Below are 13,071 nucleotides of genomic sequence, written 5' to 3'. Positions count from 1 at the left end.
AACCATCTTGCCTCAACCTACAAGTGCTAGGGTTATAGACAGCCGTCACTACATCTTGCTAAATAATTGGTTTTTTTTTTTTTGGTTGGTTGGTGATGCTGGGAATGGCTTTATGTATTTCAGAAAAGCACCATACTAAGATGCATCTCCACTTTATTAGATAACATGGACATTTATTCTTAAAGGAAAAATAATTAGAATATATATATATATGTGTGTGTATATATATATACATATATATATACTTATTTTAATACTTGCCACGCCAACTGCAGTGCCGTCTGTGTTACATAACATATGTCATTATGCCAGATCAGAGCTACGTGTCCTATGGAACTAGGCTTCCTGGAGGTCAATGGCAGACAGCCCAGTATTAGCCATCACTGAGGCATAGACAGATTTCTCGATTAGCTGTCTATGCAGGATACGGGCTTTGCACAATCTCTTTTAATAATTATATTCTATGTATCTACAAGACAAGGATTATCTCTTCATGAACAGCTCTGGGATAGGGAAGCCCAGTATGAGAATGTATAAGACTACAGCAGAACCTTTGTCATACACAGGGTGTATGATGAGCAAGGGTTAATACTGATGTACAAAGACTGTATTATACTTTGAACTTCATAGATAGGCTTGCTAGATCCCAGCCCCCATGATGTCTGCTGCATAAGAAGGTACAAAAAAGGTATATTTCAGCAGGTGCAGCGAACAGATTAGGCATATTTGGTCACTAGATAAAATAAGAAAGGGTTAGAAAGAGGAAGGGCCATGATAGTGATGAGACAGAAACTTTCTATTCATAAGATGAAACCACTTGTCTGAGGTTTATGTTCCCAAGGACAAGATTTCCTTTTCTAAGGATGCTTTATGTTTAACACCTGTCCCTGATAATATGCTTTTCTTAAATATTGCTGATGTGACTAAAAGAAGCTTTCATACTGTGCCAGCCAATGATACATGACCTTCTGATTTGTTCTTTGTTTGAATACTATATAATGAAAACATGAATTCAGTAAAATCACAGCAGATTCCAACCACTCTCTGTGTGTTGTGTCTGTCTGTCATTCGCCGAACTTGTGCCTTCCTGTTACCAAGACCCTGCTTCTCCCATGGTCTGAGTGGCTCCCCTGAGCCTGTCCGTGGCAAATACTTGTTTTACAGTAGAGTCTATATATAATGCAGATAAATTACATTTAACAAGTAATCTTCAACCAAGCTATGGAAGTGCACGCCTTAAATCCCAGTACTTGGAGACAGAGACAGACCAGGACTGTTACACAGAGAAACCCTATCTGGGTGGGGAGGGTCAATTATCCAGTTGCAGGTGGCAGTACATGCTAGTGGTTCTTGCACTTCTGAGTGGAGATAGGAGTTCAAGGTCATCCTTGGCTACAAGATGATTTGAGATCAGCCTGAATTATATGAAATCCTGTTTCAAAAAGAAAACTATAAAAACCAATTTTTATTTACTATTTGTTTAATGACTTAAAAAAACGAAAGAAAACAAAGTACTAGTTGACATTTTCCTTTGGAGGGGTTGTTTTTTTAATTAAGAGTTTTAAGTGAACGGAAGAATGTAAACATAATTTAAACTGTAAAGACCCAATTGGCTTATATACAAGTGGTTGTTTCTAGATCTACGGAGTTTGTGGTTTTAGTGGGGTTCCCACCCCCCCATTGGTAGAAATATGAAGATCTAATCCTGGTATTAAAGGTGGAAACCCAGACATACTCAAAGACAGAGAAGTAATCGTTTCTTCTTCCCATGTAGCATACAGTTTCCAAGGTGCTCCTTACGATTATCGTTTTCCGTTGCTCACAGTGTTGAGTTTGGGCAGAACCCATGATTTTTACCTTCTGACCAACAGGCAATGGAAACACTGATTGCACTCACACACTTGCCCTTTCTGCAGAGGTGTTGGACCCCTAGGGCCCTCTTCTCTCTCCACCTGGTCATGAAGAAAAGAAGCCAGTGCTGTTTCTGATTTGTATGGAGAGAGCAAAGTCCGTGTGAGATGAACTGTGTGGGTGGCCTCCCAGAGCTGAGCTGGTCCTCTGGTTGACAAAGCACAAAATGTGAATCAATCCTACAGTTGCAAATATAGAAATTGTACCCCAGACCTAGGCCCGAAAGCAGATTCTTCTTCTTGAAGCGTCTAGGTGAAAATTTCCCCCAGCTGACGTTTGATTGAAGTAGTCGAGGCCCTGAAGTAGAAAGCCCAGCTAGATGGGTTATGGCAAACTAATCCTGGTGGGAAAAGGCAAATGAGAAGATTGAGAAGAGGCAAAGTAGACTCGGAGATGCATTCTTCAGTTCTTTCTTAAGGTCTTGGGGGAGCTGTTCCCGGGGACTTGGACCTGTAATCCCACCTCCACAGGAAGCTGAGACATAAGAATGTCAAGTTCCAGGCCCTGAGAGCAATTTAGTGAGACCTCTCAAAATGAAAAATACCTAAAAGCCTGGGAATATAGCTCAGTGGTAGGCCTTGTTGGCCTAGTACAAGTAGTAGGAGCAAGGCCCTAGGCCCACCCTGTTCTACCCTACAAAAAAAAAAAAAAAGAAAAACAACCAGGTCTTAGTGAAGCTTTCAGGGATTTAGATTATGGCCCTTTTTGAAGAGAGTCACACTTTAGCTATAATTACAGCTTACTGGAGTAGTTGTCCAAAGGAAAAGAAAGCATCAATTTACTTGTAAAGTTTTGTAAGGAGACTGTCCCCCTAAAGTAGCTGACTAGCAGGTGGTACTCCCACAACTGTCCCTCCTTTACTTTCTTCCCAAGCTCAAAGTCAGATATGTTCAGTTCCTTTCCACATAGCGCTCTTCCAGCTCGACTGTTAGGGACAGATCTTAAAGATGGTTTGGGGCAGGTTCTACACACCGGGGAAGGACCATTCCTGTTGACCTCCAGATGGAGAGTGCGCTGCCCTGTGGCTTGTCAAGCCCATGGGAGGACCTGTGTTAACTTGCATGGGCAGATGCGCATGGAAGCGGTTCAGATTTACAACAGGGAGGAGGGCAGGCATGAAGAGGAAGTGGAAAGCCTCTGGGTTTTTCTACGATGGTGTATGGAGGCTGCTGAACCGTAGGAGTGGAATGATACCCTTTTAGGATGCCATACCGAGCAGAAAGCCTCCAAAAAATCCTCCAGTTACTAATACGTTCTGCTTTATGAACGACACCAACTCCTCAGCTTTGCTTTTGACCTCAGTTGGTAATTGGGCGCTCTTCCGAATCTTCAGTTGTTCCTTGGCCTTTTTCATGTCCTTCTCTACGCGATTCCAGTCAACTTTGATGTAGCCAGTATGGTTTGCGAACTGAAGTAGAAAAAAGCCCCCTCCCACCGCTGTGGCAGCCAACTTTCCAACTCTCTGAAATATGAAGCCAGTGCACCAGCCCGTGATGCCGCCAACCAGGAGCTGGGTTGCCACACTGTACTTCTCGCCCGCAGACCTGGTCTCCTGCCCAAAAAGTTTGCGCCACCAAGGCTGGTTTTTGCCAAATTCTCTAAGATCCACTGCCTCAAAAGCATCAAAGTGCTCTTGACTGTTCGTGGCCATCTCTGTGAGCTGCGAGTTGCGAGAGGACAGCCGCAGAGGGTCAGTAGGGCAGGAGATAGAGCGTTTTGCGGTTACGGTGGTGGTGCTTGTGGTCGTTGTCATGGCCTGCTGACCTTCCGCACGTGGGCAGATGTATCCATTCCCACGGCCGTGGCGAAAGAGGGCAGGTGGAGAATGCGCCTCAGCTTTTCTTCAGGCGGAGCTACGTCATAAAGCCACCTTGGCCTTTATCAAACTGGGTGTTCTAAGGATCAGAAAAGGCTAAAACTCACTCGGTTGTCTATATTCGTTAGACTGGAAAAGTATATTATAGATACTAGTTGGAAGATTTGGTGGGGGGTTTGCCCCCCCAAAAAAGATTTCAATTGAATACTCAAGCTAAAACGAGATTTGTTACAAAGTACAACCAAGCCTTTAAAAAGTAAATTTCTTTTTTTTTAATTAATTTATTTATTTAAGCATACAATGCTGGCAAAGAAGGCACCAGGTCTCATTACAGATGGTTGTGAGCCACCATGTGGTTGCTGGGAATTGAACTCAGAACCTCTGGAAGTTCAGTCAGTGCTCTTAACTGCTAAGCTATCTCTGCAGACAAGTTAAAAATTTTAAGGCAAATTGAAGTGCATATAGGTTGTTTTGAAACAAAAATTCTTTGGTTACAGAGGCTTGGTGCACAATATTGTTATTTACTAGGAGAGTCTTCACAGAAGTGATTCTGATTGCAGAATTGTGGTTTAGACAGTTGCAACTCTTCATCTAGGACTGTCTGTTACTGGAAAGATGTTCATAGAAGTAGGCTTAATGCAGAGCTGGGCTTGACAGTTTTTGTGATAGCCTACGGCGTATCTAGTAACTCAAGACCAATCTAGTATTTGGTCATGAGAACTGTGAGAAAGTATGAACAGCTTGCTTTGCTGGTCCAGTCCTAAGAAGAAAGTGCCAGTTCAGTTGACTGTGGGTTAAACTGTACACTATACAAAGAAAAATGTTGGCCGGGTGGTGGTGGCCCACGCCTTTAATCCCAGCACTCGGGGGGGTCTACCATTTGGAGAGCTGAAGCAGAAGGAATGCCACAGGTTTGAGAAAACCCTCTTCTACCAACAATCATGGACTATAGAGCTAGATACCATCTCAAAAACAACAGAGAACAAAACAAAGCCGGGCATGGTGGGTGGTTCGTACCTGTAATACTAGAACCTGGGAGGCAAAGATTGGGGAGGATCAGGAGTTCAGGGGTAACCTCAGCTATATAGTGAGTTGAAGACTAGCCTGTGCTACTTGAGACCCCTCCCCTATAGAAAAAAAAACATGCTAAACTAAACTTGTAATATATCAAAAAACAAAATATAGGTAAAAGTTGTTTATTTGTTTCAAAATTTTGAAGCAATATATATTTATTAATTGATGGTAATGTAAGTTTTAGTTTACATTTAAATTTGAATCTGAATCAGGTTTGCCCATAAATGAGAACTGTAGCTTTTTTATAGTAGCAGTGATTGAAGGTTTCAAGCTGTTAAGCAAGCACTCTGTCTTACTAACATCTCAAGCCCAGAACTACACTTTTTTTTTTAATTTTATTTATTATGTATACAATATTCTGTCTGCGTGTATGCCTGCAGGCCAGAAGAGGGCACCAGACCTCATTACAGATGGTTGTGAGCCACCATGTGGTTGCTGGGAATTGAACTCAGGACCTTTGGAAGAGCAGGCAATGCTCTTAACCGCTGAGCCATCTCTCCAGCCCGAACTACATTTTAAACAGAAAAAGTTCACATAGATGTTCCAACTTTCTTGGCAGTGGTGTCATACATCTTTTATCCCATTATTTGGGAGGCAGAGGCAAGCAGATCTCTTGAGTTCAAGGCCAGCCTGGTCTACAGAGTTCCAAGATGGCCAGAGCTATAAAAAGAAACCATGTCTCCTGTGCCGGGGGGTGGGGGGGAATCACATGTGCGTGAACATACACACACACACACACACACACACACACAGACACACACACAAATTTGAGAAATAAATAGTGTCCAATTAGAAGCACTAGTTATTTTTGTTTGTTCACTGTTACAAAGAGTCAGTGTGTAGCCGGGAGGTGGTGTCGTCTGCCTTTAATCCCAGCACTTAGGAGGCAGAGGCAGGAGGATTTCTTTGAGTTCGAGACCAACCTGGTCTACAAGAGCTAGTTACAGGACAGGCCCAAAGCCACAGAGAAATCCTGTCTCAAAAAACAAAACAAACAAACAAAAAGAAAATCAGTATGGTGAACCAGCTAAATCTTTGACATTATGCCTAAAGCGAAACTTGACCCTCTTCTCCACTAGCTATATGGCATAGGATAAATAATTGCTTTCTCTGTGCCTCAGTTTCCTCTTTCTAACTCAGATAACCCTATTCCATGTGTCCATGGAGAGCCTGGCTGATACTACAGTACTCTGTAGCATTCCTTACTCTGCTTTCCGATACAGCAGATACTTACATCAGTCCCTGTGCTCCAGATGGGAGCACTTGCCCTAGGAGGATTCTTCATATAGAGATGCTTTAGGTGCAGCAGTTCTCTGCTTTGAATTCCAGGGTTTTTTCTAAATCTCCTCTTGTATTTTCGCGGGGACATGTTCAAGGATTTTCTCTTCAGTCCTTGATTTTACTTGGTGTTTACATGAGTGGTTAGAAAGTTGATCTGCTGCCTTAATAAAAGTAAAAGTATTTTGAAATTATTTTAAATTTTACTTCTAGATGCTGTCTGCCACTCATGGGTGTAAGCAAGTTAGATATTCTATACCGGAGACTTCTCCTCACAAAGCTCTTCATCAGAGGATGGGGAAGGCCAGAAGATCTCAAGAGGTAGTGTGTGTTTCATGAATGCTTGACTGTCATTTTTGTGTGTATGAGTTCTTGCCTACACACACGTGTGTGTATCATGTATGTGTCTTGTGCTTTTTGGGGTCAGAAGAGATCATCGGGTCCCCTGGAAATGGAGTTGAGAATGATTGTAAGTCACCACATGGGTGGTGGGAACCAAACCTGAGCCTTCTACAAGAGCAACAAGTGCTCTTAATTACTGAACTATCTCTCCAGTCCATAAATGGTTATTTTGAATTTATTGTTTTGATACATAGTTAAATTTTTATTTCAGTTGTAAAATATTTTAGCTTTTGCCGGGCAGTGGTTGCCTACACCTTTAATCTCAGCACTCAGGAGGCAGAGGCAGGTGGATCTCTGTGAGTTCGAGGCCAGCCTGGTCTACAACAGCTAGTTTCAGCACAGGCTCCAAAGCCACAGAGAAACCCTGTCTCAGAAAAAAAACAAAACAAAACAATAACTTCAAATCTAGATTGGCTTATTGGGGAAATTAAATATTGATTTTATAAAGTTTTCCTTTCATCCTCTTAATTATTTCTGTACATTTTAGCTTAGAGCATCATGCCTTTGGTGCAAATTAGTTTCTTTGCATCAGTAACAACCAGCTAGGCTGGTTGAAGTGTTGTGTGGTTTCCAGGCATTGACTTTCTAGGACAACCTAAATTTTCAATGGCTATGAAACTGGAATACGCTGGAACTCATGGAAAAACATAAGAAAAATTATTTCAAGATTGGCCTCTTTCATTTTGAATCTTATAGGTATTCATTGCTTATGATCGATTTTCTTTCTCATATTTTTTAAGAAAAGTTTTTCAGTCTCAAAAAGAGAGAAGAAAAGGTACCCTCTTCTACTAGTGATAAAAGTTTAGTGAACATTGCCTCTTAATTGATTTTGCTAATTTTAATCACTATTCATCACTCATAACAGTAAGTATATCAGTTAACATAAAAGGTGTTTTAAAAATACAAACTTTTGTCTCCTAATAGACTCTTTGAATTCAGAAAGATGATTGGAAATCGAGAAAGGTGCCAGAATCTGGTTTCAAGCGACTATCCAGTGCACATTGATAAGGTACGCCAGAACAGACTGTGCTGAAATCCTGTAGCAGTCACCGCGACAGTGCCGTGGAGTGTTTATGCATATTTAAAGAATGCTGTTTTTCCTCAGTGACGTTTTAATAATTTTACTCATAAATAATGGGGAACATATGTTTAGCATTTGCCTGAATACTCAGTATTTAGGCTGCATTTTTCTGAGTTTCATTTTGTATCCTTAGGCTCCTGAGGGTTCAATTATTCAACATTAAAGAAGAATATTAAAGAAGACTAGTAAGTATTAAAAGAGAGCAGTCTACCTGAGAATCAGCACATCAGGCATTATTGGCAAAAGTAGCTATTAGGAACTGTCAGGGTGCAACAGTAGAACGTATTACTCAGAAAGAAAATGCTCTGAACTTTGAAATTGTTGTGTTTCATAAGCAGTCAGCTGTTTTTCTATATGATCTAAATGTGTGTGATTGAGTACTTTGAGATATTATAGGAGAAGGGAAATAGATGGGTGAGTTTCCCAACCTATCCCTGACCTTGGCTGAAGTAAGTACTCTTGCATCTTTTATATATTGGATATATTTAGATTTCCTTCATCAGAAGATTTCCCCTGATAAAAAAAGAGAAACTTGTAAATGGAAACCATAGATGTTACATGTAGACTATATTTTATATTTGTCTTTGTTATTCAAATTTTGGTGAATATTTCCATTTTTTCTCTGGGTTTTTTTTTTTCTTTAAAAAGTATAGGCTCAAAAAACATTTAGGCTCTTGAGCGGACTGTGGTGGCTCACACCTTTAATCCCAGCACTCTGGAGGTAGAGTCAGGTTGATCTCAGTGAGTTTGAGGCCAGCCTGGTCTACATAGCAAGTTCCATGACAGTCAAGGCTACACAGAGAAACCCTGTCTTGAGAGGGGGAAATAAAGTATAGGCTTTTAGCCAGGTGTGGTGGCTTTTAGGAGTCAGAGGCAGGAGGATCTCTGTGGGTTCCAGGGCAGTTAAGGCTACACAGAGAGACCCTATCCCTCCCTCCACCCCTCAAAAATATATTAGTAAACTTTTATAGGCTGAGGAGATGGCTTAATGGGCAAAATCCTCATTACATCCTCATGAGAACCTGAGTTCAGATCCCCAGGACCCACCTAAAAGCCAGAGGAATCTTGGGGTCCGCTGGTCAGCTAGCCTAATAGAAACTGCAGGGTCTAGCTTAGCGAGAGACTTCGTTGCCAAAAGTAGAGCAGCCTGAATTGGGGGCATGTGCCTTTAATCCCAGCACGAAGATGACAGAGGCGGGCAGATCTCTGTGATTTCAAAGCCAGCCTGTCTATGTAACGAGTTCTAGGACAACTAGGGCCACCTCAAAAAGCAAAATACAGGAGACAAATAAGTAGAGAGCAATAAAGGAAGACATCGTGTGATGACTCTGGTCGCCCCACACACATGGGTAAGCTTGCCCACAAAGTTACATGGACAAAGAAATATGTGCACAAGTCAACGTACCAAAAGTATATAGGCTTTTTAAATAAACAGAGTATACCAAGTAAAAATCAAGTCTCTGTTTATCTCTGCCAGTCTCCACCTCCGATCCTCTTTCTGTGCTCCCAGAAAGGACAGATAATCTTTTTTTTTTAATTTATTAAACCTACTTCCCATAACTGTAATACCCATCAGAGGTGATCACAGCCTCTTAACTTTTCAATGTGTGTACTCTTTTTTTTAAAAAAAGATTTTTTATTAACTATGTATACAGTGTTTTGTTTTGCCTACATGTATGCTGCAAGCCAGAAGTGGGCACCATATCTCATTATAGATGGTTGTGAGTCCCCACCATGTGGTTTTTGGGAATTGAACTCAGGACCTCTGGAAGAGCAGTCAGTGCTCTTAACCTCTGAGCCATCTCTCTTAAGGATAGATAATCTTAACAACTTGAGTTAAGACACATCCCACCCTCAGTGTTTAAAATTTAAATTATAATGATGTGTCATAAAGTCTACCTTTTTAACATATACAGCGGAATGTTTATATTTTTTACCTAAATATATAACCATTAGCTATCAGTTACTATTTTTTTACTGTTTTATTCCATGATACTATTTTTTTTGTTTTTGTTTAATTTTTTTAATTTATTTATTTATTAAAGATTTCTGTCTCTTCCCCGCCACCGCCTCCCATTTCCCTCCCCCTCCCCCAACTAAGTCCCTCCCCTCCTCAGCCCGAAAAGCAATCAGGGTTCCCTGTCCTGTGGGAAGTCCAAGGAACCCCCACCTCCATCCAGGTCTAGTAAGTTGAGCATCCAAACTGTCTAGGCTCCCACAAAGCCAGTGTGTGCAGTAGGATCAGAAACCCATTGCCATTGTTCTTGATTTCTCAGTAGTCCTCATTGTCCGCTATGTTCAGAGAGTCCGGTTTTATCCCAGGCTTTTCCAGACCCAGGCCAGCTGGCCTTGGTGAGTTCCCAGTAAAACATCCCCATTGTCTCAGTGTGTGGGTGCACCCCTTGCGGTCCTGAGTTCCTTGCTCGTGCTCTCTCTCCTTCTGCTCCTGATTTGGACCTTAAGATTTATGTCCAGTGCTCCAATGTGGGTCTCTGTCTCTGTCTCCTTTCATCGCCTGCTGAAGGTTAATATTCAGGAGGATACCTATATGTTTTTCTTTGGGTTCTCCTTATTTAGCTTCTCTAGGATCACTAATTATAGGCTCAATGTCCTTGGTTTATGGCTAGAAACCAAATAAGAGTGAGTACATCCCATGTTCCTCTTTTTGGGTCTGGCTTACCTCACTCAGGATAGTGTTTTCTATTTCCATCCATTTGCATGCAAAATTCAAGAAGCCCTTGTTTTTTACTGCTGAGTAGTACTCTAATATGTATATATTCCATACTTTCTTTCCATGATACTATTGACCCCAAAGACACTAACACTCTGGTTAGCATTTCCCACTGGTTCTTCCCCTATATGCTGGCAGTTACTAATTTGTTACTAATTTGCTTTTTGTATCTATGGAGTCTCATATTTATGACATTTCTTATAAATGGAATTATGCAATATGTGGACTTGTCTCTTAGAAAGTATTTTAATTTATTAATTTTTCTTATTTATTGTGTTGTGTACATGGTGTATGTGGGGGAGCACCCATGCTACCTCACACATATAGCTTAGTAGATTAGAGGATTGCATCTACCCACTGCCAGTCTGTAAGACTCGTCCATGGCGTACCGTGTACCAGTATTCTTTTCTGTGACTGAATAATTTCTTATATGCTCATGAATTCATAGACATCTGGGTTGTTTTTACTGTTTGTGAGCTGGTGTAAATAATGCTACTGTTAACAGTCAAGTACAAATGTTGTGTGAACGTTCTACACAAAGTAGTTCTGTTTACTGTACGTGTGAGCCAGCACTGTACTGGAGTCCAGTGTGACCAGATTCTCACCAGCACTTGTACTTTTTTTCCCAGCATCCTAATAAAAATATCTCTGTACTTGTGTCTCCATAATATGAATGGTGTTGAACTTCTTACTATATTGGGCCAATTGTTAGGTCTTTTCAAATCCTTAGCTCGTTTTTTTAGAAAGGTGTGTGTGTGTGTGTGTGTGTGTGTGTGTGTGTGTGTGTATCTGTGTATCTGACTGGAGAGGCAGGAAGGTTTTGAATCCTCTGTACCTGGAGTTGGAGTTGTGGGCCACCTGGTATGGGTGCTAGGGACTGAACTCTCTGGTCCTCTGCAGAACAAGCGCTCTTCACTGCTGAACCATCTGCTCGTTTTCAGTTTGATTATTTATCTGCTGAGTTGTGTCTTGCCCTGTCTTTTCTGAGTTTGTGTCTAACTTAAGGTGTCTGTATTCCTCGCAGCCAGCCTCACATTGCCTGTTGAATTATTCCCTTTCACGTTAGTCGCCGCTGTCCTCTGTATTAGTTAGTGAGATGGTAGTTTCTGATGCCTCTTTTATCAACTTAGTTTTCTAAGATATATGCAAAAATGGGTTTTGTTGTGATTTTGAGACAGGATCTCACTGTGTAACCCTGACTGGCCTATAATTCACTATGTAGACTAGGCTTACCTTGAACTCACAGAAATCTGCCCGCCAGAGGTGTACAGCATCACACCTGGGCAGGAAGTCTTAAGCTATAGAAAACAACATAAAAATCAAATGAAGGATATTGCTCCCTTTGAAGCCTTCCTACTCCTGAGAGTTCTTTCTCATATTTTCTTTTTTCTTTTAAGATTTTTTTTTAAATGTTTCAGTGTTCATCTGCGTGTATGTCTGCAGGCCAGAAGAGGGCACCAGATCTCATTACAGATGGTTGTGAGCCACCACGTGGTTGCCTGGAATTGAACTTGGGACCTTTGGAAGAGCAGGCAGTTCTCTTAACTGCTGAACCATCTCTACAGCTCTTCTCATTTTTTTCTTACTAAACCTATGTTCATGCTTAAAAAGGGAGGGAGGAATTCTTGGATTACAAATTTAGTACTTTTACAGATTTATTTTTCCTTAAGCATTTTTTTACTCCAACGCAGCTTCAATTAATCATTGTAGAATTTGGAGAGCTGAGGATATAGATTGTGGATAGACAGGATTTTTTTTTAAATATTTATTTATTTATTATGTATATAATATTCTGTCTGTGTGTCTGCCTGCAGGCCAAAAGAGGGCGCCAGACCCCATCACAAATGGTTGTGAGCCACCCTGTGGTTGCTGTGAATTGAACTCAGGACCTTTGGTAGAGCAGGCAGTGCTCTTAACCTCTGAGCCATCTCTCCAGCCCCGATAGATAGGGTTTTTGCTTAGCTTGCACAGGCCTGGGGGGTTGGATACCCAGTACTGTATAAAACCTGTTGAAAGACGCCCTTGTCTTTACAGTGAGTTCAAAGCAAGTCTGAGTTACACACAAAGATGATACGTAGTATATAAAGTTAAAGCTGTCTCTGTTTGGGGAAAAGACAGTACAAGCCGAGCAGGAATACTCTGAAAAGGAAGAATGACAAAGAGATTAATATAATCATATATATAAATGAGTATTGTAAACCTGCACTTAACTGACATAGTATTTTGTTTGTATTTTGAGACAGGGTTTTTCTGTTTTTCTTTGGAGCCTGTTCTAGAACTTGCTCTGTAGACCTGGCTGGCCTCAAACTCCAGAGATCTCTCTGCCTCTGCCTTCAGAGTGCTGGGATTAATGATATGCACCACCACTGCCTGACTCTGATATAATGTTTTACTGGTGCAAAAATATAGGCTGATTAGAATCTGATAACCAAACCTTTGTAACACAGTGTGTGGTGAAATAGTGTTTTAACCTTTTAAAAACTTTTTCAATTGTTAAATAGATATTTCTTCAACAATCTACATTTTGTAGTTCATTCTGTTTTTTGTTTGTATGGTTTTTTTTTTTTGAGGTGGGGTGTTTTGGGGTTTTTTGTTGTTGTTTTTGTTTTTGAGACAGGGGTATCCTGGAACTCACTCTGTAGGCTAGTCTGGCGTTGGAGTCACAGAGATCTGCCTGAGTGCTGGGATTTAAAGGTGTGCTTCATGAACACCCAGCTTGTTTGTGTTTTTTAATGGTAGGGACAAGGAATGTAGTTATTTTATTGGTAGAATGCCTGC

At 41.0% G+C, this 13,071-nt stretch overlaps 2 protein-coding genes across 3 annotated transcripts in view; one reads left to right on the top strand and one right to left on the bottom strand.

Annotated features, from left to right (window-relative positions):
• Nucleotides 1–13,071, top strand: part of Abhd18 (abhydrolase domain containing 18) — a 45,885-nt gene that overhangs the window by 8,842 nt on the left and 23,972 nt on the right. Inside the window, exons 2-3 of one of the 2 annotated variants that reach the window (XM_041659273.1) lie at nt 6,293–6,400; nt 7,406–7,490. In XM_041659273.1, coding sequence (XP_041515207.1) covers nt 6,309–6,400; nt 7,406–7,490 — 177 coding nt within the window. In that variant the 5' untranslated portion in view covers nt 6,293–6,308. Of the gene's footprint in view, nt 1–6,292; nt 6,401–7,405; nt 7,491–7,695; nt 7,748–13,071 lie in introns of those variants that run through there. The other variant, XM_041659274.1, reaches the window with a different exon arrangement.
• Nucleotides 1,488–4,863, bottom strand: LOC121452899 (FUN14 domain-containing protein 2-like). The gene has a single exon (XM_041659277.1). The coding sequence runs from the start codon at nt 3,662–3,664 to the stop codon at nt 3,110–3,112; it is 555 nt and encodes a 184-aa protein (XP_041515211.1). The 5' UTR covers nt 3,665–4,863; the 3' UTR covers nt 1,488–3,109.

The sequence above is a fragment of the Microtus oregoni genome, unplaced genomic scaffold (assembly GCF_018167655.1).
Source record: "Microtus oregoni isolate MIOR12 unplaced genomic scaffold, Mior012 000010F_ref0000083, whole genome shotgun sequence".
NCBI lineage: Eukaryota > Metazoa > Chordata > Mammalia > Rodentia > Cricetidae > Microtus > Microtus oregoni.
Note: the sequence above shows the minus strand (reverse complement) of the source record. Positions and strands in the feature narration are given on the sequence as shown.

What these genes read in the sequence shown, in the direction of transcription:
- LOC121452899 (XM_041659277.1), bottom strand. Translation starts at nt 3,664, where the DNA reads ATGACAACGACCACAAGCACCACCACCGTAACCGCAAAACGCTCTATC.